Source organism: Andrena cerasifolii, chromosome 9 (assembly GCF_050908995.1).
Source record: "Andrena cerasifolii isolate SP2316 chromosome 9, iyAndCera1_principal, whole genome shotgun sequence".
Taxonomy (NCBI): domain Eukaryota; kingdom Metazoa; phylum Arthropoda; class Insecta; order Hymenoptera; family Andrenidae; genus Andrena; species Andrena cerasifolii.
In genome coordinates, this window is record NC_135126.1 from 14,547,783 (window position 1) to 14,573,666 (window position 25,884).

Genomic DNA, 25,884 nt, shown 5'->3' on the forward strand with positions numbered 1-25,884 from the left:
CCAACGCGTGGTCAAACCATTCGCCATACAGTGTCAAGCATTCAATGTTTAACTTTACTGATATAATAAATAGAAATAGCTATTCTATCGAGACACGATATGAGTTCTCGAAATCGTGATAAAACTTCACGACTTAAGTGTATAATATTCCCTAATTTCCCCTGGAAACTTCTCACGTACAAATATCACTTTCCCACCAGAACACCTGAAATAAATACGAGAAACTGAGGAACCCAGCACACGTGACAAATGATGAATCCTAATCGCATAACAGAGCAGAAGAATCTAAACCAAAAAAATACACATAAAATCACATTTCGTATCCATAATTCGAGTTAACCCTCCCCCCGTTCTTCCCTACCCACGCACCCCAATAAACGCGGAACAAGCCCGAAACAAAAGCCGAGCGCGTCTCCTAGCCAAATGACCGTAGTACGGGCACCCTAAGAGGAATCGTCGAAGCGAGGCATAGTTCCCCTCGAAAAGCGTCTTCCCGGTGGAACCTGCGTATACCTCTGCGGAGCAGCTATCTGTCCAAGCACAGAGGTAAATCCTAGGGTATACCGTGCCTCGAGTATAAGTCCTGCGACGAGCCGCTGAACGCGGCAGGAAACTACCCCCGTGCGTAGGAGCTGGCCAGTCAGTCGGCGAGCAGAGGACGAAGGGCACGGACCCGTGAAGCAGGTGTCTGTCTAGCTCTGAGCCGATGATATTTAGGGCGAGCTACCCTCCAGACGATCGGTCAGGTACGCGGGAGAGGCGAGAGGGCGCAGGTAAACGACGTTTAATCGGCCGCGGCGACACGGTAAACACTTGACGGTAGCGTGGCCCCTCAGCCGAGGAAGGAGACACGCGTTCCATGTAGGAACGCTGGTTGTTCGACGGGTCTCTGGAAGGACAGAGCCGGCGCGCGTGGTGGAGGAGCAAAAGATTGAACAGGACAAGAGAGAGGAGAAGGAGGGTCCGATGGGCTGGTACCCACCCGGCTGGAGGTGGCACAAGGAGGTGGGACTGTTCGCCTCGTTCTCCACTTTCAGTGGCAAGTCCGAAGAGGCAGTCACAACGCGACTGCTCTAAGAGCCAGGCTGCCCGCCGCCACTCCACCGCGCGCACACACACCTGTCCCGCCGTGCACATCTGTGCACACGACGTACGTGCATACACATCGGGTTGACAGTCGACGAGGCGCGTCCACCACCTGCGGAATTCCACGCGTGAGGAGCCGATCGACACGCGTCCCTGCGATCAAGCATCCCCCGCCTGGGGAAACAGTCAATGATCGATCTCAGCCGCAGCCAGTGCACTTGGTCGTCGCGTGTGCCGGCACGGTGGTTCGGTACGCGGTACGCGGAACGTTTGTTGTGATACGTGTTTGCCTTGTAACAGCTGTCGTGCTCCACGTGTCCTGGACAAGGACGACGTGACTCGCGCCAGCCAGCGACGACTGGAGAGAGCAGCCAGGTGATATTTCTACGTCGTGCGTTGGTGGTGCACGGGGAATGGTGATAGACGTGGATGTTGTTTGGGGAATTCAACGTCCACCGGACATGTGTGGCGGCTACTGCTGCTGGAGTCCCACGTGCACGGAGACGGATGACAGTGGTGTTCTGTGCTGAAGGGGAATTTTCGTGCACGCGCTGCTGTTGAGACAAGCCAGACGCGCGGCAAGGTGTCCTTAAAGGGTAGGTTTAAGTTCTTTCACTTGGACTCACCTTCTACCTAGCGCCGTGACGCGTGTTCTCGGATATCGTTGTAGGAACGAGGCTTCTAATCGATACACCGGCTAACAACGGGTTCCGTTCGTGAATACACATGTACCATTTCGCGAAACAGCTTTCGTTTCTCGTAGACTTCGACGTGCACGGGAACCTTCGTACTTAACGCGTTAATGGCTAATTGGAATTCACGCGAAATTATCGCGATATATTTGCCCGTGATATGTAATTATACAAAGTTTGACGTTGCACCCGGCCACCGGGAAGCGAGCCTGTGCACGGTGCTCGCGGAGTTACATGTAACGTTATACGGTTTTCGTCACCTGCGAAACTTTGTACTCCCAGACGTGTCCGAAAGTATTTGCCGCGATATACTTCACGGTGTAAATTCTGAATAGTTGAAAGTTGCGTTACGATGCGCACACATCGTGCTGGGGGTTCAACAATTTTCTTTCAAACGACTGCATTTTACGTGGGCTTCGACCGGCCCAATTCTGAAACAGACGAACCCCTCGCTTGTTACAACATCGCAAACCTTCCAGTGAAGTTGGAGGCATGGCCCGGTTGAAGATGTCTTTAATATAATTTAAAAATCAGTAGAGCATCGTCCGCGACGAACGACGGTTCGAGACTTCGAAGCGGAAGTTGCGAGTTTATCGCGTGGCGAAGTCGGAAAGGCGTAAGAGTATTTAACGGCAGTGTATAAACGGACACGAGCGCGGTGGCATAAGGGGCGCGTGTACGTGTAAGAGGGAAACTATCTATACAGTTCCTACCTTCCCATGGCGCCCCGTTGCGATCCAAGATCCTTCGAACGGTCCTGAACTTGGAATCCACCCTCACGGTGCCACCTCCGTCGGCGGCCTTGACTCCTCATCGTCCTCGAAATCTTTGCAACACCCGCTTCATATTTATCTTCCCCCGATCCGCGATCTACCATCCAACTTCGTACACCGAGTTTCCAACTTTTCCCAATCGATCGCAGCCTTCGGATCGTTGCTGGTGCACGCGCGACAGCTCTCTTGTCCCGCCTCCCCAACACAGATCCAACGGCTCTGCGCGGACTAAACGATCGACGGCGCATGGATGGAAAACTGCTGCGGCAGTATCAAATCCAAGTGGATAAATAGGGTGTTTCGGTGGAAGTTTAGCGAACAGGTAGAAAGAGGGGATGCACCTTCCGGCGCGGGTGTTCCTCGTGTTTCCAGAGGGGCAACAGGGAAATGGCCGACGATATCGGGGTCTAATCCTCGCGTGAAATCCCTCGTGTGCATGTCGAACTTTCCTTATCGGTTATATCAGCCCGCGGATGAGCGCGTAGATTCGCGGCAGCCCAGCGAGCATGGAGCGCGGTGGACGCGGGGGGTAGGAGCTGCATACGGGGGAAAAAAAAGTGACGAGAGGGTCTGGGGGCGGGAGGGGGATAGGAAACGCGAGTTAGGGCAACAAGACGGAGCGCGTCTCGCGTGGAACAGTAGGTTTCCCCGAAGTAGAAAGGAAGGAAAGGGGTAGTTGGCGGTCCGCGAATGTTGGTTGGAGCGGCAGGACACACGCCAGAGGTGGCGAGAGGTGGTGGTGGGTCTCTGCGCGCGGGGCGGTAAAGTGACGAAGAGGAGAAAGCACAGGGTTGAGCGGCGGCGGGGCAGGGAGGGGGTTTTGGCGGAAGAAAGGGGGAGGCGGGCGGCAGCGAGAGAAAGGGAGGTTCGGTTTAGTTAGTGTGCGAGCAAGTGAGCGGCGTGTATCGTGCCGGGAAAGAGAGACGACGTCGCCCACGAGGGAGGGAGAGGTTTAAGGAGCGAGAGGGGCGGGGATCTTAGGAGGGGCGCCTAACGTCACGGCGCATTCACTCACCGGCCGTCGTCGACGCCGCTGTGCCGCACACGCAATCTACACGATACGGTCAGTTTTCCCTTGACATCGCCTCAGTGACGCACGATTGTTTCCCTTCATTTTTTTCGTTCGACCCCCTCCCTCATCCCGTTCCCCTGCTGGCCGCCGTCCGGCTCGCACATGGTGTAATTATCGCAGCGAGAGTACGTACACGCATAGCAAAGTGATCGACAAGAGTGATACGGTACACGCGGGTGATCAACGACCATCTCGAGCCTCGTGTGAACGCGTTTGTGCCCTTATCGAGAAGACGGTGGGTGACAGTGAGGAATCAGCTGATCGTTTAGGGGCGCCACGCTCTCTCTTATCCTCTCTCGCGCGCGCTTTCTCTCCCTCTCCCTCTCCCTCTCTCTCTCTCTCTCTGCCCGACTTCTCTTCCCCTGGCGTGCAGACAGCCGCACACAGCAGCAACCACGCGGTCCTCTGGCTCTGTTCAGCTTTCCCGCCAACGAAACGTCCGCGCCCCTAGCACGCGGTTCCTCGTCCAGCCAGTGTGCCAGTCACCTTCCGTCACCCTTGGATCGTGCCGCTGTCACGGGGGACCATTCTGCTCCCCGCGCACACCATTGGAAACACTGTGGCGGAAGGCTCACCTTTGCCGAGCGATCAGTGAAGAAGCTGCGGAACGTCCAGCCCACCACGCGATTCTCCGCCAGACGATCCAGTGCCAAATGTGCTCTCTTTGGTTATCCTGCGTCTGTTACTCGATCTTTCGTGTCGAGATGGGCTGTGCTTGTTATACACGGGTGAAATCCTCCCGAGAGCCGTCGGAGAGCCTGATGTGATCAGTTTATCGTTATCCTCTTTGTGTCTTGTTCGAACTACGAGCGCCGCCACTGACAGGATTGGTTCGTATTTTAAACTCTAAGGGCAGGAAATCGACGGGAACAACCGTCCTGCGTGTTTGCACATCGGTGACACGGAAGTCGATCGCTGTTTACGGTTTTCCAGCCGCTACAAACGCTAATCGCAATTTCCCGGATCGTTTCCCATCATCGTTCGACTCGTAAACGATTCTTCTATCGCGAAGAAATGATTCGATGATGGGGTCAATTTCACCCTCCGCGTCGGTTTACCGTGAAAGAGAACAAAAAAATGCACGACCCAGGGTAGACGGCGTATCTAGAAATTTATACCCCTTTTCTGTATTTTTTCCTGAACACGTGCGAGTTCGACAACAAACTTGCGGTGAGTTTTCGGCAGGCGCACAGTGACGTACCGCGGTCCCGCGAAGCCTGAGGGGTCCCTTTGCTTTCAGGCGGATGGAACTGCGACGATTTTCCCCTTTCTCGGTCTTTATCCATTTTTTGTCTCGGTCGGATTACCAGTCAGCGCCTATGAATAATGCACGGCTTGAAATTTAGACGAGTTTCGGCGAGGTGTGTTTGCACGCTCTTCCGCCTCGTCGACGCATCGCCGGTCCCATCGACGTGCTCGTTGGCAGTCCTTGTAACGTCACCGGCGAACCGCATAGCCGTGGAAATTCGCGGCCCATTGACAGATTAATTTTCGCTCGATGCGCTGTTTGACGAGTCGAGCGACGATTCGATCGGAACCCGACGAGTTACAGGTCGCGATTTATTGTCGAGTCGATGGGAGAAGCATATCTCCGTGCATTGTTTTGGAAGGCAGTTGGCTTGAATTGTAAATACCAGCTTGGAGCCCGCTAGGCTAAGTAATTTCGTGCACGTTTCCTTTGAGAGTCACTTCGGTTTGTGTCGCCACATTCTTGGCTGTTCGCGATACGTTAGTTCGTGATAAAACGTTACCATAGTGGTCGTGGAATCATTTGGCTATTTAGTTTTGCATAATTTCTGTGTCAACAACGGAGGCGGTAGTAGCTTCGCGTAAGAACGCTCCTTTCGACGGGAACTTAGTCAATCACGCCTGCAATGCTCGTGATTTATGATTAGCCGTGTGTAAACAGATTTGTACTTGAGTCTATCGTGGCGAATAGTGAAACGAAGAAGAGGATTGTAGCAATAAGTCGGTTGCGTCGCTCGAATTTTTCCTACACGCGACTATGCGAGTAATTTGCTACAATTTTATTGTCCAGTTATATTTCTTTCCAGCGTGCATACGCATCAGATTTTAACCGATGCTTTCTGCACGTAATCGCTTGCAAAATTGCGGCATGAATCAGTCTTACCTTGAATAAATTAGTGATTTTATTTGGAGGAGAATAATGCTAGCAACATTGTTCAGGTAAATCTACACGAGCTTCCGTAGAAAATTAAATACCGTACAGCTAAATTGCTGTTCGATTGAACTTACTTCGCGGATCAGTTAATGCTCCCCTTCTATGTTTATCCGCTGAAAATATTCGTTGATTAATTATGACGAGCTCCCTCATTGTCGAACATTATTAATAACCTCTAATCTTCACGAGTAATTTGTTTTATTAATGATTTATTAATGATTTACGAGGGGGCAAAGTGGGTATTATTTACCAGAAGAGTACATGGAATTTCGATTCTTTCCTCGGTTTTAACTTCTTCGCGAATTTTGTGCCAATTTGTGCGAACACCTTATCGAGTATTTACTTATTATAAGGGTCAGACATAAGTATTTTATAAAGTCCTCGTTTCACATTTCTGCAGCTCCAAAAAGTGATCTCACGCCGCGAGCTTGGCACCTATACAGAATATTTCGAATACAATTATTCTGCGAAGTTCAAATTGCATTTTAAATCCCAAAATTGCATTGAGAGATCTGCTCAGGAAGCTGTGTTCTGTTACTCCATGTTTCATCGATCATAATAAAGTTATTTGTTAAATTCCTGCCCTGTCATTCGAACGAAACGTCGAAACAGTCATATAAAAAAATTCCCATCGTGTATCGATTAAATGTCACTGGAAAGAAGGCAATCGAATTATACGGCTCGCCTTTAAATACGCTTAACTTCCATCCTTGCCGGCAGATCAAATTACAATTTCCGAAGTAAATATCTGATTTTTTCGCGAACCTGTACATTCATGCAAATCTGTACTCTATTCATTGACAGCGAAATTGCAATTAATTAGCTTTACGTGGAACCGCGAAGACGCACAGTAATCCTTCTGAACATTGCAAGCAGGACGGACAAAGTAGCGATCATACGTCGCGTCGCGAAGCTTATCCGTCCGCGTCACTTTGACACATTCTCTTACAGTCGATCACTCAGTTCTCTTGGAAATAACTCGAGTTTATATTTGGCTGCAAGAGGATGCATTTATGGACTAGTTTCCAATTCAGTGAGATATGTCAAGGAAGTAATCACGCGAGAGCTTTGACATCTATAACAGGCATTAAGCCACTTTAAAACGTAACCGAATGAAACGCAAAAATAAGGCTTGTCTTAAGTATGTGAAACTGGCATCGCGGACGGCCCCAAAAGCTTCTCAATGGTACACTCTACGCAACTATTCACTCCACTCTCCCAGCATTGTCGTACTTATTAATCGAGCACATGGTATTCCCCGACTTACCCCTCGTATGCATCAATAGCCTCCCATAGATCCCCTCGGGTCCCCCAGTTTCTTTCCACCGACTCGTGCACACCAGTTGCACCCCGAGCTCCCGTCAACCTTCCCCAAGCAGCGATGCCTCAAATTCTTGAGACCTCCAGCCTCTTTCAACCCCAGCGAACCGTCGAAGCCAGCGCGGCTGGAGTTGGATCGTCGACGATCGGTTTCGCGCCAGATATCCCCCGATGTCGCGCGAGTTTCAACACCCCTCGCGTGCCCAACTGACGGCCCCGTCTCGCTCTGGTTTCAGGAGGACACCGCCGTTCAAGATAGTGTCGACGGGGAGGCATCGTTTACGATACGTGCGTGGCCACGTGCGTGCGTGCATGGAAGAGAGAAACGAGCGCAGGACCAGCTCGAGGCACGAAGGGGAACGCGGCGGAGCAAGGTGGCTCCGCTAACGACACGGGCGGCGGTGAAAAAATGTCGAGCGCCGCGGACAGTCCTGATGGGATGGCTTTGCAGTCGCACTACTCCCTACGATGGAACAACCACCAGACGCACATACTGCAGGCGTTCGAGGCGCTGCTGCACGCCGAGATACTCGTCGACGTGACCCTGGTCTGCGCCGAGACCAGCCTCAGGGCGCACAAGGTCGTCCTTAGTGCCTGCAGGTACGAAACGTTTTCATCCGCTTCTTCCTTGGTCCGCTTTTAACCTGCCGGACGCGGGGTCCATTCTCACCCGAGCTGCTCGTTGCTTTTTATTCACAAGGAGAGGACACCATGTGGTAGACACCGATTTTGATGAGCACGATGGATCTATCGTCGATGATAGTGCAAAACCGCGTATGAGCAGTTTGTAAATACCGCGTATCTGCAAAAGTAGCAAAATTGAGATTTCGTGCCCACGGTTGCCAGCGCTGTTTCGCTTTTTTTAAAAGTCACGCCATGTGAAATAGACAGTAGGAAGCCGCCTTTTTACCAACGGAACCAGCAGGTTCAAGGATACCGTGGATCTGTCTCTCTTAGCAAGTTGGCGACAAAACCGCGCATTTACAGGGAAATCGGGTGAAGTGACGGCACGTTTGGTGCGTGAAAGTGACTTTACACAGAAATTAAGCATTTCTATGATGAATTGATGTTACTATTTATTACAAGGAATGCTAAAACTGTCCCAAATAAGTTCAATCAAAGAAAACCCCCGTAAAATGGCTGAAATACTAAGTTTTTTCTTCCTCCTGTAAAATCGGTAAAATGCAGAACCGCGGTATTTACAAACTGCTCATACGCGGTTTTGCACTATCATCGACGCTATGTCGAAAATAAGTAATTAGGTGTCCAAGCGTTTCTGCAAATGGACCTTAATAACAGAGATATTTACATGGAAATTATTAAAAAATTCATAGTGGCTGAGGGGTTTTAGTGGGTAAAAATCCCACATTACCCTGGCGCCCCGGGGGATTCCCCTTTGAAGGAGTCGGGTGCATCTTGAAGATTTCCCCAAGTTAAAAAAAATTATAAAAATAATAATTTATAAAAAACAGTTTTTTTTAACTGGAGACATCTTCGAAAGGCACCCCGACGCCTCCAGAAGGGAAACTCCCGCGGGCGCCAGGGTAGTGTGGAATTTTTACCCACTAAAACCCCACGGTCACTATAAAATTTTGAATAATTTACATGTGAATATCTTTATTACTAAGGCCCATTGGTCCCCTCCGGTCAAAACGCTGGAAAAATACGTGATTTTCATGAATTAAACAAAAAGAATCTGAACAACATAGAGTAAAAATGCTTTTTCGACATTATTACTACATATTTGCAGAGCAAACAAAAAAATTATTGTTTGAATTTTATCAATTTTTGCATTAGATGTGCAGCATTAATTGCATCACTGTAGAAATTAGAGCTCTTGACGGGCGCCATCAGAACTCGTGACAGGATCGTCTAAAATGAAAAAACTAAAAATATTCTTAAAATATATGTGAATGGTTATCGCCTTATCCGTATTCATTGCAAAGAAACAATCCGGCGATTTTTAGCACATGTTTAAACATAATGTTGCAAAAAAAACAGCTTTTCTACGCACAAATCTGTCTATAAAAAAAAAATGGGCGTTCCAAAATTACTCTTTGCGCATAAGGCAATAGCGAGTCTAATTATGAATAGAATGCCGTAAGAAGTTTTGAAATCGGTCCATAATTAAGGTTTTTACAGTGGCACCCGTCAAGAGCTCTAATTTCTGCAGTGGTACAATGAATGCTGTATATCTAAGAGAAAAATTGATAAGATTCAAACAATAATTTTTTTGTTTGTTCTTCAAATATGAAGTAATAAAGACCAAAAAGCATTTTTACTGTATATCGTTTAGTTTCTTTTTTTTTAATTCACGAAAATCGCGTATTTTTAAGCGTTTTGACCGTCCCCTTAAAACAGCAAAGAGAAGGAAACTGTCATACGGAATTTAAAGTACCAAAAGCTGGCAGGACTTCGTAGGTTCTCAATTCCTTTGGAAAAATCATTTTAGCTGATTTACCGAAATTAAAAATAGAGCACATAGAAAAGTTGCTGGTAACGTGTTCCTAACAGTGATAAGTAGGCAGTAAAGTAACCCCAGCTTGGTATGCTAAGAGTTAAACGGGTCATTGGTGTTACGATTTCTCGTGTGATCTATCTTTCTTGACTGGCTGAATGACAATCGTACGACGGGGTCGTATCGGACGGTCGCACGGCACTTCTATGTATAAAACCTATCGTACGATCTGCTTCGCAAACGACAGATTGCATTGTATGTGCATACTCGACGACTAATTGGTGGCGTTTTCAGTTTTAGCTACAATTGTTACTAATAACTTGATTGGTGAGTTGAACGTATCGGTAGTGCCGATTCGGAACCCACCCTTAAATAGTTTTTGAGGTCGGAAGGCTCGCATATCATCTTCCTCCTTCCACCATTTTCGTGCTCCCGTACCACAGTAGTACAATACTTTTTTTACGATCGTTTATAATTGAGCAGTGGCATGGTGGATAATGTTTGACGCACGATAGATCACCACGCGCGTAACAACCCCGAACTTATCGTACGAGAAGTCGTAGCATCTGGTAGAACTTGTACGACAAATCGTACGTGAAATCATTACAACGATTTCAGCCCTTTTAGGAGCAGGTGCTCTGTCGTTATGAAAAACGTTTATATAGAGTTCTTTAGAAAAAAAGTAAAAACAGACGCTTAGGAGTTGCCATCGAAATGGTAAAAAATTCGTAACACATATGTATCCTAATACGATACTTATCAATATTTGTAAAAAGAAAGAAACACTTGTAGGTACTATAGAGATGATTCGTGGATGTACTGTTCACAGATTTTATTTGGCTATTTAAATATGGGAAAGGAAGTAAGTGTATCGAACATTAGTATATAATAAACAGGTTGACCGCGACGAAGGCCACCAATGATCAATATTTCGGTCTTCCAGTACCTCGTTAACCAATATTTCATGTTTTAAATCTCGTTAGGTTCTAGCGTTTCAATTTTAACCTTTCGAAGTCTAAATATTCATCTCAAGTGCACCAAAGTTTAAATTAACATCGCGCATTGATGTCATTAAACCCTACAAACGTAGAATTCGTTATTCATAGAATTAAATGGCTGAGTCTGAATCCATTCCCAATATTAAAAAATTTGTAACTTAATAAGTACAGCATTTAGCAACAGATTTCCGGTCGATGGATGAGTGACTAAGTTGAAGGGCAAATTAATTGTTGCACCTTTCCTATGGCGCTGCTTAGCATGTGTACCTTGAGGAAATTCTTAGAAACTCCAGAAAATAGTTTCCCTGCGGAGAGTATAAGTTCCCCGCTGCCAGCGATGGAGATAACTGCGAAACGCTTGCAATAAACGAATTCGTACATTTCGAAGCTTAATCTAAACAATGTTACTACTACTTGGAAATATGTGAAATACTAAGTGTTTTAATGAGTCATGAAATACTCTTAGTTTTGACCACTCATATATTTTCGTACAGCTTCTTTTATCAATCAGTAGCAAATTACATTTATTCAAATAAGATATAGTTCAGAAGGGAATGAAAAACGTGACACAGCCGCGTGATAGTTAACGTGTTAAATAGTTCAATACCTATATTGGGATTTGAGATTTTGTTGGGCAACCGAGTTGCTGAAAATCCTACCTTTTCGATTTTAATTCGATATCCGTGGTTCGTTTATATTTACATACCTACATCGCAAATTTTGAGCTCGTGCGAGGGTTTGACCTCCCTATTGGTCATGCAGCCCATTTAGTATAATCTGCCAAGAGGTTTTATATTCGTTTTATTATTTTTTTAATATGTTCATTACATGTCTGTTATAGATAATAGCTAAGTAGTGACGCGTTATGCTTTTCGTAGGTGCCCCAAAAATTAATTCCTTTATTTCCACCCTTAATGCTTGCTCTGTAACTTTGAAATAAATATATGTAGTAGAGCTAAAAAGCACCTACTACGTACATTCTGAAGCATCCAAATATCTTAAGTAGTTGCTGAGAAAAAAAACTGTAAAGTTTAGGATTGTTATCCACATATCACCCTAACGAGACGAGGTAGAGATCTAAAATTCCTCTCAGTGTTTTTTAGGCAAAGAGCATTATTTGGTATACAATATATATCAATACTAAAATTGATGTTGGAGCCGTTTTCCCTATGCCTACCCGGCTAGCCCTAACCCTGACCCTTTCACGCCGAAAATGGGCTTCTAAATTCTTCTTTCGCAAAAAGTCTCCATCTTACAACGCATAGTAATCCTCCTCATACACAACCAGCAATCACCGTCGACTAAAAAGAACTACACAAAATTAAAAATCTCCAATATTTTCTTCTATTCTGCCCCTCGAAAAATGCATCTATAGCTCACTGAGAAGTCGCGATACAGAAGGCATCAACGAACTCAGATATAAATGACAAAATCGTCCTCACTGTTCAACCCAGGTCTCATCTTCCTCAAGACAAAAGTTGTTCGATGTGTATAGCGAGCATGTCAATTCCACATCCAATTGTTTCCTATCAATCGATGTGCGTCGGTAGACAGAGGACCCCGCGAGCGAACGAGATGTGTCTCGGAAAGGGGAAGTTTTCTTGCGCGAAGACACCCCCCTTTACCAGCGAATACTTTCCCGTTGTTCGTTTGCCCGTGGTTTGCTGGTCAGCTGCATTCGACAGAACGCGGTAATGCTCTTCTTGCCACGCGGTACGTACCTATGACGTAAAAGCGGCAACAAGCGAAAGTCCTGCTTCACCTTCCAGAATCGCTGCCTCGGTGGCCCGTAAGGGAACGCTAATTCTTGCTCAGGCTTTTTGCCCGTGGTCTCTGCCTGCAAACCAACCAGCTCCTCCTTTGCTACCTGGCCAGGCCACACCGAGGAACACATACTTAAGACAACAAACGATTTTCCGTTCTGTCTACGGCCACTTTCCATTAGTGTTGTTTCCGTCGACTGTGACGCCGCGATGGCCGCTGCTCAACGCTTTCCCCGTCGCCGCAGAATTTCAGGCTTTCAATAGGTCCTCATCGCGTTGACTGCTGGGTGTATTTTTAACGCGGACTCGCACATATTATTTAAATAGTTCCGTGACTGGTAGGAAACATCGCTTCCCTGCTTTGGAATTGAGCAGCTCACACTTGTCCGTATTAATTACTGTATCGGACGCAAAGAGTCACGGAACTGATATGTGTGAATCCCCTTTCATGGGCTTGCTGTAGGGCCACTCGACGATAACTCGGTCACTTTTATATGTACCTCTTTCTCAATTCTGATGATATTGAAATGGGTTGTAGTCCATACCAAATTTCGAGGGGAGGAGTCATCATTTTCAGGTTTCTCCGATTTGTAAAGAAACTGTCTTAACTGTTAAAAATATGCATTTCGCTTTTTATTTATTTTAATTGCAATTTCTGTCTCATTAAGAAAGCTATTTTTGCCACATAAAAACACTTAGCCCTTCGTTGACACACCTCCTTTTTTCGATCAACTTTGACAGACCTGGGTGGCTCACACCCAGAGCAATTTTTGAACGACTGCCGTTCTCATCTGCACAATCCAGTGGTTATGAAAAAATTATCGATCAATTCCAGAGTCTCTAGAATGTATTCCAATAATCTTTGGATTGAATTTTTATCACAGTTTTTGTAAAAAAAATTCTCGATTACTATATGTCGAGAAAAAACGAAGAAAATCTTAAGAAAATTATAACTTTTACAAATTTCAGTATTAGAAGCTAAAAATCTACAGAGATGTTGTTCAGATATAATATTTTGTAAAAAAAAAAGAAAGTTTATAAATCGGCTTTGGAAAAAAGTATTTATTTTGCATATAGAAGGTGCAGAGCGTCAAAATCAGCTGATGGGTGGCTCGCACCCAGAGTGCCAATGAAGGGTTAAAATAAATATGTTTATTTTCAACATTGTTCTTGAAGTCGTTTCTAAAATGTTGAAAAATGACGGCCTTATTCTGCGGTCGTTCCTCTCTCTATTAAGCTTCCCAACGTGATCCCGCGAGGTCCACTTATTTCCGTTATGTATGTTCAGATCGATCGTTTTGTTTACCGAAGCCAATCAATTAAAGACAGTTCCATCTGTTGTTGCACGTTAATAGCCCCCGCGGTGAGGTAATTATTATAGTGTTGCAACAGGCTTTACATATCTCCGCCTAAGGGGGACTTTAACGTCACATAAAACAACAATACGTCCATTCAAAAAGGCAACATAGTGTTTTGCCGCGGGATGTAGCTGAATCGGGCACATCGCGACCTTTGCCGTCGCGCCCTGACTAAATAGAATTTCGGAGTGTCCGCCAATCAGAAATGCTTAGTAAATAGAGAAAAGACCGTACGATAAAGACGTAATTTTTTCAAAATTTTAAAAACACGACTAAGAACAATGTTGAAAATAAAAGTATTCGTATTATTTTTGTGTTGCAAAAATGACTTTCCAAGGAAAACAGAAATTTAGTGGGAGGGGTCGTTTTCGTACGGGCTAAAATATATTTCAGTATTATCAAAATCCATGACTTGGAGGTATAAAGGTGATCGAGTTGGCGTGTAATAGGGCCAACGTGATTTGTGTACCAGATATGGTGCACGTCATACGTGCTCCCTGAGGCTACCTGCGCCAAAATGAAATGTGCGCACTACGTACCTACTGTGGAATGCGATTAATAATGTATAAAAAAAAGTAGTCTGTTAAACAAGCATCGCTGCTTGACGAGAAATTTTATCGTGAATTAAGAGATTGTAATAGTAATTCTGTTGGTAATACAGATTAGCGAGACTAGTGAGTATGTACAAGAGATGGTACTCGCGGCAGTGAACGTGTTAAGAAGTGATAAGAAGTTGGGCTGTGGTATTGAATGACAGAAAAATAGTGGTTGTCTTCTTTTTCGTATGTTTAGCTTGTTTTCCCTTTTTCTATGTCAGCGGTCGATATTAAGTTGTGTCATCACTAGCACGCCCTTGCTTCCCTGCTTTCTTTCAACATCCAAGTGGAAAACAGGACTGTCTGTTCGATGAACGCTTCATTTTTTATAAGGATCGTTCGCCAATTGTGACTTATACGACATAGAACGTGTTAATAGCAATTTTTAACCCTTCGAGCGGCAACTATGCCTGCCATTTGGTGGTTCTTATTAACCCTCCGTGGTCACACCTTCTTACAATCACGAATTGGTCGCATGGGCTTCACTGCACCACATTTTCGTATTGTTGAATCTTTTATCTTTTGAGTTATAATCGTACATTCGTAATACTCGTACAATCATGCTTTAATAGTTTTTTTCTAGAAATGTATATTTTGATGTGTTGAAATTTGTATTTGAAAAAAAAATAGTTGTGGATAAAAGCGATTTTTTTAGTTAAAATTCACGAAAATTTTAAACTTTATTGTAAAGATCCAAAAGTTTAGAGAAATATTGGCAAAGACATACTGGGGTGTGACCATGGAGGGTTGAACTTCATAAGAATGCTAGAATTCGTAATTCGTGGAATTGAATGAAATGCTGGTTTGAAAATTAATCTACTATATTATTCCCTGTACCAAAGTTCTGTGCTTATTATGCGCAGCGCTGAGTAATAGTACCTACATATTCGATCGGCGAGTGAGTAAAGTAGCGTGCAAAGCGCAAAGAGTTACATGGCTGCGAGTATTTTCGATAGAATATTTTTGGTTGGAAAGTTACAAGGATGCATCCGTATTGCGGTAGTGACATTCGCGGTACAGGGAAAAAGTGAGCCGCAGCTCTTCGAGCAATTCTGAGACACTATAAATACGCGTGTAGTTTGTACAACGTTCGAAACTCTTTTAGGCATCATAAAGATTATGTATACTCGGTTCTCGCTTTAAGCAAGGGTTGCGTGTTTGATAATGGCGGAGTAAATCAAGCATAATTGTCTTATAAGAACTAAAAGAACGGGAGGGGGTTGGCGAAGCCACGATGGCTCCAAGCACGTACACACGTGCATACGATAACTAGTCCTGCTGTGTTATTTTCCATTGTTCAGCGTATAATAGTTGCAGTAATAAAGATATCCTAGTAATCGAAGGAAACAGCGAAAACCCTTCGATAGATCGAAAGCAGGTGTAAACGCGGGGATAGCGTTATGTGAAATAAAATATGCAGGGTGATTTGATAAGGTTAAGTAGGTGCTTTCGGCGTTAAGGGTTTCATTTAAATTCTGGCGTACTTTGGGTAATTTAGTCCAGAAGGGCGTTCGCGCCTTAAAGTACGTTTTCGTATAAATCATTATTTTTTCCAAGCTGGCTTTAGTTCCTCAAATGGTATGTTATGGTTTTATATCGTGTTTATCTTTTGGCAGGTATCGAAACGAACTGAAAAAATGTCACAAAGTATTCTTCTGCCCACCATTCGCCATTACTTGTTATTGATATTTGATTTGACGTTGGCATGTCTTTTCTACCTTTTAAATATCATAGTTTGCAATTAGGAAATATAGTAAGAAAGGCAATTATAACGCTGTCATTGCACAGCTGTAACATGCTGAATAGTATCCAGATAAGAATCGTCCACCACGACACGTGTTAAGGGTTGTTTAAAATACGGTGGAAAATAGGACGTTTAAATTGGCAGAAACGGAATAATCGAGAAACCAAAGCCGTTAATGTAATGTCGGAAACAGTCGGTTTAATTACAGTAACCACCGATTTGTAATTTAGTTGTCGCGAGGTGGTAAATATAATTGGAATCTACAAAAATACGTTAAGGTTGATGGAGAACCTTGTGAACACGTCCTATAAAATAAGGAAATCTCGCAATACTGTTTCACGAATAACTTCTTCCACTCTATTTTTATTTTTGACGGTGAAATCAATATTTCCCGACTGTCATTCATCTTTATACCCGTTACGAAGTTAATCAGGATTAAAATTGCAGGATTTTACTAACAAAGTTGAAAATAATCCAGGAAAGTTGAATATAGTAACTTGCAGAAAAATGTAGGGTAGATCGGGGGCGGTAGTAACACTTTAACTTTGGAATACGCTTACGCAAAAACTATTACAGTTAGAACAATAGTTTTTTTAACGAAAATGTTACTTACTTATCTGACATTATTTGAGCCACGACAGTTTCGCTGTATGTCAAGTAATATTCCGGTGATTAATAAAAAATGAGAAGCGGAGAAAGTGTTACAACCGTCCCTGACCCCGGGTCGGTTGTAACACTGCATGGAGTCGATAGTAGCACCAATTTAACTTTGCAAAATTAAAATATTTATTGATTTTAATTATAATAATAAATGAAAAAAGTATTTATAACCAATTGGTTATCATAATTATGCGGTGTCGCCATTGTAGCAGAAATAGAAAACGTTTTGGCTGGTGCATTCTTCGTGTGATCAATCCTTACATTCAGTACATTGCACCCATTTTTTATTTGGTTTGCTTGTGCTGTGCTATAGGATTCCATGCAAAGAAGACAATATTATTAATCGTCTTCGTCACTATTCGGTTCTGTTCCGGTACAACCAACCCCGACTGCCGATGTTACAATCGCCCCCCGACCAGGTTTTTGAACTTAAATTATATTTTTTTATTAACGAGACACTTAAAAGTGATAAGTAACGATCAGTATTACTTAAAAAATGGCCAGATTAAATATTAAAAAATAGAGAAAACACGTACTTGCAAAGGGAGCATTTATATTACAATTTTAAATCAGTTAGGAAAAGTTACTTTAGGGTATCGAAAAGTTATTTTCTTCACTATGCATGTCTATTTTGTATCTATACTGCTAGGATATGGATGTGTTTATTCGAAATCTCATTCTTCATTGTATATCCAAAATTTGTGTTAATATCTATCATATGTTTTGAGATATTTAACGTGTTACAAACGCCCCCGGTCTACCCCACTGTAATTTGAACGCAGGCTTCTCAAAAGATTAAAAAACAGAAGGTAATATTGTAAGCGATCCAGATAATTAAGTTTCGCGGTTGATTTTTCATAAAGTACGTGAAAATTGCAATTATAACAGTTGTGCTATCGGATTATTATATTTTGCTATCGAATTGTAATATTTTCAAGATATTCCCAATATTATATGCTATACTCATAGACAAATAGATGTCAACAACTTACATGAAACACAACACAGTGAGCGAAAGTACATATTTCTTTCGAATTTAAGTGGCTTTGAGAACGGAGGCCGTCGACGGTGGCCGACGCTCCTCCACGGGAGAGTACTATGCCTTACATTCCTTACAGGGATGTAGGGACTAACCTGAGACCCAGTGAAATGTTATGTAAAGGGATACTTTTGAGCGTATAAGCTAAGCTACCAAATGCGTTCCTCATCACCTATTACAAGCCTGCACTTATTTTCTCACATTCCTATGTAGAGCTGCCAAATACTTGAAATATTCAAGTACCTACTTGAAATTCAAACCGAGTAAAACTCGTTTCTCGAACCGTGCCAAGTACTCGATTATCCAAGTAATATTTCAAACAGATTGAATATTCGAACAAGCTTAATAAAATTCAACCTTTTTGAATGATTTGAGTTGCCTGAATGTAATTATTAAGTAGTTAAAACATTGAAGCTGCTCAAATCATTCGAGAAGATCGAAGTTTTTCAAGCTTGCTCGAATAATTAAGCTACTTCGTCATTCGAGTACTTGGCTTCGTTCGAATGTTTTGGCCTGAATTCAGTTTAGCTTGAATTTTCAAACTGCTCGGACGGCTCTAATTCTAAGTCCAAAAACTGTACTGAATACACGTCTGGGTTCCTAACTTGTTAGGTTTCCACATCACTGTATCTATGCGAGACACTGTACTGAGAAATCGTCGACTGCAGTCGCCGACGCTCGTACTTAAAGTGTTTAATCGATTCGGTCGTTTGTCCAGCAAGAAAAAGTTTCCCATCAGAACGAATGGTTTGCGTTTCAGCCCGTTTTTCGAGAGGATATTTGCGGAGCACCCCTGCAAGCATCCGGTGATCGTGCTGAAGGACTTTCCCGGCCACGAGGTAGCGGCGCTGATCGACTTCATGTATCGTGGCGAGGTGCGAGTCGGTCGCGAGGAGCTACATGGACTGATGAGAGCCGCGGAGAGTCTGCAGGTCCGTGGATTAGCGTCGTCGGAGCAGAGGCCAGCGTCCCCGCCGGAAACTCCGACAGCCGATCTGCTCCTGGGAGAGCCATCGACGCCGGAGGGCGCCCGACAGGGCACACCGGAGGAGGACGATAACGCGTCGGAGAGCACCGCGCCACCATCGATGCGGGAGCCAACAGCGGTGACGACGCCTACCATTTTTCACCCTGCTAGGGACCATCGCGACAGGTTGTCGAGCATGGGTCACTTGAATTTCGGCATTCGCGAGCTTCGTGACAGTTGTGGATCGCCGTTGTTACCACGGCGGAAGCAGGCACGGCCACGGAGAAGATCGGGCGAGCTGATCCCGCAGGATCTCAGTCGACCTCATCCACCGACGAGCCTCAGTCCGCCGGCTAGCGGGTTGAACCTGAGCGGCGGTCAACAGCAGTCGCATCAGCAGCAACACCACCAGCAGTCCCTGACGGGCGCGCAGAATCACCAGCAACAGGAGGACATGGCGGAGAATCTTTCGATGAAGAGATCGCTGTCGCCGAGCGGTGGCGACCAGCATCACGTGAAGGCGGAGAGCAGCGAGGCGGCGAGCAGTCCAAGAGGATCACCGTTAACCGGCACCAGTCTGCTGCACCCCGACGGTTCCCTCCAAGACATTCCGTCTGCAGCGGCAGCAGCGGCGGCGGCTGCGGCCGCGGCTGGTTTACCGGCGATGTCGGCCTTGTCGTTGACGCCGCCGCACCATCACAGCGAGTACCTGACGAGTCTGGGCCAGCTGGCGGCCCAGTGGTTGCCGAACCATCCGCAGAGCCAACTGCCACCACCACCTCAGGGTCACCATCCGCGGGAAGGCAGCCCGCACGGGCCTAGCAGAACTCATCCCTACCAACAGCAGCAGCAACAACAGCAACAGGAGTCGACGCTGACACCGCGACGCAGCTCCGTCGCGTCTATGTTCCCGTTAGACGGCGTGGCGTCCCTTGGCGGTGGTCTGTTCCCACACGCGGGCGCCCTCGACAGGGGATCTCTTTTGGCGGATCTTCACGATAGCTTTAAGCCAGAAACGTTGCACGGCCTGTTCGGTGCTGCTGGCCTCGGTGGTCATCATCCGAATAAAAAACCGAAGAAGCACAGAAGCGACGGTGACGCGCCGCGCAGGTGGGGGGACCACGGTAGCCGTGGTCTGCCCGTGGGAAGACCGAAAGGTCAGCACAGCGCGCCCAGAGGCGGGCCGCCGAGGTCCTGGACGAACGCTGAGCTAACAGAGGCTCTGCAGCATGTGTGGAACAAGAAGATGACGACGTCGCAGGCGAGCAGGATCTTCGGCATACCGTACAACAGCCTTCTGATGTACGTGCGGGGGAAGTACGGGAAAAGCTTGAAACTCGAGCAGCTGAGAAGGGACTGCACGGGCGCGACGACGGGCGAGGTCGTGATGAATTCGTTGAACAACAACGTCAAGACCGTCCAGCCGCCCACGCAGATGACCCATCCGCTGGCTGGCCTGCCGCCCCATCCAGGCGACGACAGCGGTTTCCCTCATCACTCGCTGCTCGGTGGCAACATACCGCAGGGCTTCTTCCCCGACTTTGCCGCCGCGGCGTTCCCGGTGCCGGTTAGTATGGTGCATTTACTTCCGCCGAGCGAACAGAAAGCCTTTGAACCAGCCGCGAATCCCAATAGCGGTGGAGGAGGAGGTGGTGGTAGCGGCGGTGACCTGTCAACCGCGCGGAGCAGTCGAACACCGTCGCCAGTGGATCATCATCATCATCATCACCATCATCATGAGTCGTTGCAGCCGCAACCGCCTCAGTCAGCGCCCGCGCTACTCCAGCAAAACGGTTCGGATTAGAAGAGAATCGTTTTACGCGTGGTCATAGGTACGCGCGGTGACACTTATTAAATAATCCTTGTTGAAGGACCACGGACGCGCCAGGCGTCCGATCAACCATCCCTTTTAACGATCCCTCGACACTCACACGGGAGACCATACACGTACACGCGGACAGACTACCCGGAGGCACACGACCACGTATATACGCACACACAACGCCCCCGATTTTTCCGCGAGATTGTTCTCTTTTTCACAAGACTGACTATCACCAATTACAGCTCCCGGGGCAAGCTCGACGGACGTTCCGCCCTGCTCAATCCACGCTTAAGCCACGCTGTCACCACGTTTCACTCCTATCTCTCCTATGTTTCGCGCGACCCTCCTTTTGTTCGTTGTCCTCCTCCGTCGGCAAAAATATCGACGCGTCGCTACCCTTTTGTCCGTCGATCGCGAAACGCCAAACTCAGTCGAGCGTGCCGACGAAATTCTCCTCGAGAGAGAGAGATCCCCGTCCCTCGGCGTCCACTCGCCTAAGAATTAGCAGCTCGCGGGATGAAGAAGACGACGAAGAAAGCGAAGAGGCATCTCTGTTAACGGTGTCTTCTTTCTTTTCCCGTTTCTTCTTCTGGTGCTCGTTTCCCTGCACGTGTTGAAAGTTGAACGGGAACAGTGTGATCCATTACGGCTAAGAAGGGATGCAGCGGGGCGTGTGTCGGAGCGGAGACTTTCGCCGGCGGAGCGAGACCGCCTCGTTATCATCACTATAAATAGTTCCTGCTACAAGAGCGATCATACCAAATAGTACTGTAAACGGCCGTGAGAATTACCATGGTTGCTGTGTGGCATAGCGATCATTGGGGAAGCTCACGTCTCCATTGCTTGGACGGTCGCGGACAACCTCGACGAGAAAGTGACGCGCACGATAAAGGGGAGGGCGCGGCCTTTCCACTTTTCAAACCATCCTCGTGGCCTGTGATGTACATGAGGTAAGATTGCAAGACTTGAACAATAGTTTAATATACGCAGACAGTTTAAGACGCCTGTTACAGAACGCGCTCGAAGGCAGCAAGGTGGGCACGCGTCGTATGATCGTTACTCGTCTGACAATCGTATCGCGCCAACAGTCTTTGTTTCACGGCCGACAATATTATATTTTTACTACAATATCTCCGTCTACCGATCGTTACCTGCCGTACGTTACTCCGCTGTGCATTACTATATACCGAAGTCTCCATCGCATTGGACACACTGACCAACAAACAGTACCTCGATCCCTGGTCCTTGCTGCCCTCGGATGCGCGTACAACACGAGCTTCCATTCGACTATTTATTTTACACTCGAGGATACTCGATTTAACCGACAACACGTGCGTCACTTTCGCGCGAGCCGTTTTGCATTGTTCCCCCTGATTGGATTCCGGATGCGATATGCAGAAAAATGAATACCCCCCGCAAGGAAGAGGAAAAGGGAAACTGACTTGATCATGCCGATTCGTCGGATGACGTTTAGGATATTCGGGGGTTGCATAATCTATAATCATACACGCGGCAGCAGGGTGTCGTGAGCTTGCCAAGATTTCTTCTCTTACGCTCCTCTAGCCCCGGTAGTGTCGTCGGTTTGCTAGTTGATCTGGTACGCGCGTTACTACCGGTGCGAACATCCGTCGCGGATGCACGTTGATCTGTAAATAATATAAATATCTTTGAATCGTTAACGCTTTCCTCCTTGTACGCTGACACTTGCTCCGTTTCTTCTTCTTCTTCTTCTTCATCGTTTTCTTATACGATATTTTTCTAAAGCGACCCGACAGCCCGAGCAGAAGGCGGCGTCGTCGTTGTTACGCTCGCGGACAATCGAACAGGGGGGGTGGGGGTGGGGGTGGGGGATCGCAGGGGGAAGCTAGCGTCGCACGCGAAACAAAGCTCGAAGCCCGCGCGCGAGCTTCGTGGAAGGGGAGACGAAGCTGTGGCGGGTCGTGTCTTTCCTCGTGATCCGTTCTCGATCGTGTAAATCTTGGCGAGCTCCGGAACCGCCAAAGCTTGCTCGGCGAATGAAACGAGCTGTTTCGACGGAGCGATAGGAACGGGGAAGGGAAAGAAAAGGATAACAAGATGGCAAGAAGGAGAAGGGATATAGAAAAAAATTCGTGTGACACGGGACGAACGATGGAATTTTAAATCGTAGACCACAGTTTCGCTAAAAACAATATTTCGACAACCAGACGGAAGCGCAGGGTAACTAACACATCAGGGATAGCCACAGACAAATCTACGATAGATAAAGAGAGAAAAAAAAGCTACATATTAAACTGTAAAGGTAAAAAAAAAAAGAAGAAAGAATTAACGTAAAGCTATAATACATTTACGATGATTATTTCGTTAATGAACTTAAGAAAATGAACAAAAAAAAAAAATAATAAGAAACAAAGAGTGGAGCGAGGAAACGGCAGGAAGAAATAAAAGAAACGGTTAATTTCGTTATGGCACACCTTGCTACACCTAGCGAAAGCGAGATTAAATATATTATTATTAAAAAATAATAATAATAAAAATAACTTAAGTAGAGTGTAATGACGAGAGGAAACGTATGGGTTACAAGGGGTTTAAGTAAATATTAGAGAGACCACAGGCTTTCAGCCCCAAAATAGGCTGTACAATACAAACTGATATTATTATTGATTATTAATATTATATATATATATATGTATATATATATATAATATGGTTATATATATATATGTATACAGGGTGTTTCAAAAGAGTTTATAACTGCTTCGACGGGTCATACCTCGCGTTCTGCCTCGTACATCATACGCAAACGATTCTATCAGAGTTTCTCCTAATTTTCTTTATTTCATCCGTTCGGTGCCTCCGAAAACGTATGAATCGACAATAGCTTCCTCCGGGGACTGGCTCTAGCGACGCTACTTAATTTCTTCCGTGCGTTTCACGTGGTTCGTCCTTTAACTACCCAAAGCTTCCGTTTCAAATCGTCCGCGTTGACGACTCACTTCGAACGGTCTTACAATAATTAACGTTACGTTGCCAACGACCAGCGGCGACAGTTTCGCCGCGCGGTCTAGCAAAGGGAGACGCTCGAGGCGGTACGACCACGTCGAAAATGGTTTTAACAATTTTTTATCCACTCTGTCGACGGGAAAAAAAGAAGAAGCTAGTGAAGGAGCGTGCGAGCTGTGGCGCGATTGCGAGTGAGATGCGGAATAGTATACAGAGAGCGCGTGAATGAGAAAACGACGGGGATGGGAGGGGGAGGCGATCAACTTTCCTCATCGGCGGTCGTAATTGTGCGTAAAGGGTCGTGCAGTGTGCCGGGTATGTGACGATGGTGCGTGTGAGTGCGGGAGTGACTGACGCAAAGAAACTAACGTAAATAGACATATGTGATAGGCACCATGTGCAGACTTCAGTATTATTTTGCAGTTAACGGGTGGGATTGGGGAGGGTGGGTGGGCAACGAAGGAAGGATCTGGTAACGTTAGTTAGATACTTTTTAACAGAACTTACGCCTGTTTCCGTTGTTCGTAAGCCCTTGAGGAATCCGGCCCCTGATCGCGGCACGTTTCGACCGTGTCTCGAGTTTCGCGAACCGCGCCGGGGTGGGATCCACGCGACGCTCTCGGCGGAAAAGAATGGGAGTGACGGGGAGCGTAGACGATCGAGCGAATCGGGGGAAGAAGAAGAAGGGACACGCGAGAGATAATCAGACGACAGGAAGCACGATTCCGCGCGCAAGACGGCGACAGAAGAGGGGTAGGATAGAGACACCGGGGACTCGAAAGCTGCGTGCAAGAGACAGAGGAGTAGCGCGCACTTATAAACGGGAGCACGCGTGCCCGGGAATCGTGTACAGCCGGAGCCGCAAGGCACGCGCGCGCACGAGTTTACACGGCAGAATCGCCCGCGAGAGCTATCGAGATTGTCCATTGTCACACGTATAACATACACACGCGCACGCATATATAGGGTTGTGTAGATAGGGAAAAGAGACACAGAGGCGCGTATCGATTGGTTACGTATTATCACCGCGAAGCGTGCGCATAATTAGCGCGTGTAGTACAAGTTAGTTGAAGGTATCGAAGGGCCTCGGAACCGTTTGACGAGGGTTACGGCCGATAATAATTATTGATTCGTTGTTAGAGATCGCGGGGTACGCGTACACGCAACGGGAACGCTGGGGTCTCGTGGGTCAGGGAGGGTGCGAGAGGGTAACGCGGAAGGTTGTATTCGAAACGGTGAGAAGCACAGATTCCATCGGACGCGTTATGATTGTCGTTTGTTACGCATACACCCACGCAGTTACTAATTCTATACGGTTCGCTATTATCATTATTAGTTATTACCATTAGTTATTGTCGCTATTGTCATTCCTTGCGTTACGATTATCGTCGAGTTTAGCGGAGCTACGATTATTATTAATATATTGGGATCAGTTGAGGGGGATCGATCGCCGCACGTTCGATTTCTCGCGCGCAGCATATACGGTCGCTTCAAGCGTGACGCGATCGGGACATATCATTAGCTTAATCGGGTGGTGTCGTTAATTTTAGTAGCTCGCTGGCGCGTTTCCCCGCGGCACGTGTTTTCGATGTTTCTTCCGGCGTGTGTATGTTGATTTCTGACAGGTAAGCCCTTGAGTTGAAGTGGTGCGCCAAAGGGAAGGGTGTTTTGTGGAGTTTACTGCGTTCAGTAATATGAGTTCACCGTGCAACACTGTTTCAGACTACTGTCATCCGCAATTTCCTTAATCGCAGCTTTCTTTCTTATTTAAGCTCGATCGAGCGTGTGGTAATATATCACGCACGACCCATATATCACTCGGGGAAATTTTAACTGGGTATTTCCTAATGTGTACACCAGCCGAGGATCGATGCAACTCTTGGGTCTTTTTCGTTTAATTTAGTTCACACGTGCTGGATCAATACCTCTACTAAAAAGTACTCTTTGCTTTTAAAACGGTTTTATTTACAACAATGATAGGTTTTAAAACATTTTACGCAGTACATTGACTATACATTTTATATTTCGGTATTTGTATTCCTTTGTTCTTCAAGTGCATCTCGGTAATCAAGACTGTTGCAAAGTTTTATTACCAACTCTTGATTACTGTTTTATCATTTTCATGGGAAAGTTGCATCCTAATGTCAGTAGGGTATTCCCTCTAATTTGTTCATATTCGTGAATTCCTTAGAAAGTTTTATTTGTTGTTGTATTTGTTACTCTGTAGAATACAGGCAGTGCAATGAATCATTGTCTTACGACATGAAAACCTGAAAATGCCAAACACGATTAGTTTGTAGATATATATTTATTAGTATTTTGGCGTTCCTTTTCACGAGTTCTGTTAATCAGCCAGGCTAGAATGAACTTGC

The 25,884-nt window shown here is 46.0% G+C and overlaps 1 protein-coding gene across 7 annotated transcripts; it reads left to right on the forward strand.

Moving 5' to 3' along the window:
* The first annotated feature begins 1,451 nt into the window (after positions 1-1,451).
* On the forward strand, positions 1,452-25,489 carry Lov (BTB/POZ domain-containing jim lovell protein). Of its 7 annotated transcripts, XM_076820957.1 has the most exons (4): positions 4,032-4,453; positions 7,362-7,725; positions 18,502-20,275; positions 20,344-20,517. In XM_076820957.1, the coding sequence occupies exons 2-4, from the start codon at positions 7,535-7,537 to the stop codon at positions 20,365-20,367; spliced, it is 1,989 nt and encodes a 662-aa protein (XP_076677072.1). In that variant the 5' UTR covers positions 4,032-4,453; positions 7,362-7,534; the 3' UTR covers positions 20,368-20,517. The 7 variants fall into 7 exon arrangements, with proteins under 7 accessions (XP_076677066.1, XP_076677068.1, XP_076677069.1 ...); XM_076820951.1 differs by lacking the exon at positions 4,032-4,453 and adding an exon at positions 1,452-1,682 and having other exon boundaries at positions 18,502-25,489; XM_076820953.1 differs by lacking the exon at positions 4,032-4,453 and adding an exon at positions 3,546-3,614 and having other exon boundaries at positions 18,502-25,489.
* The last annotated feature ends 395 nt before the right edge of the window (positions 25,490-25,884 follow it).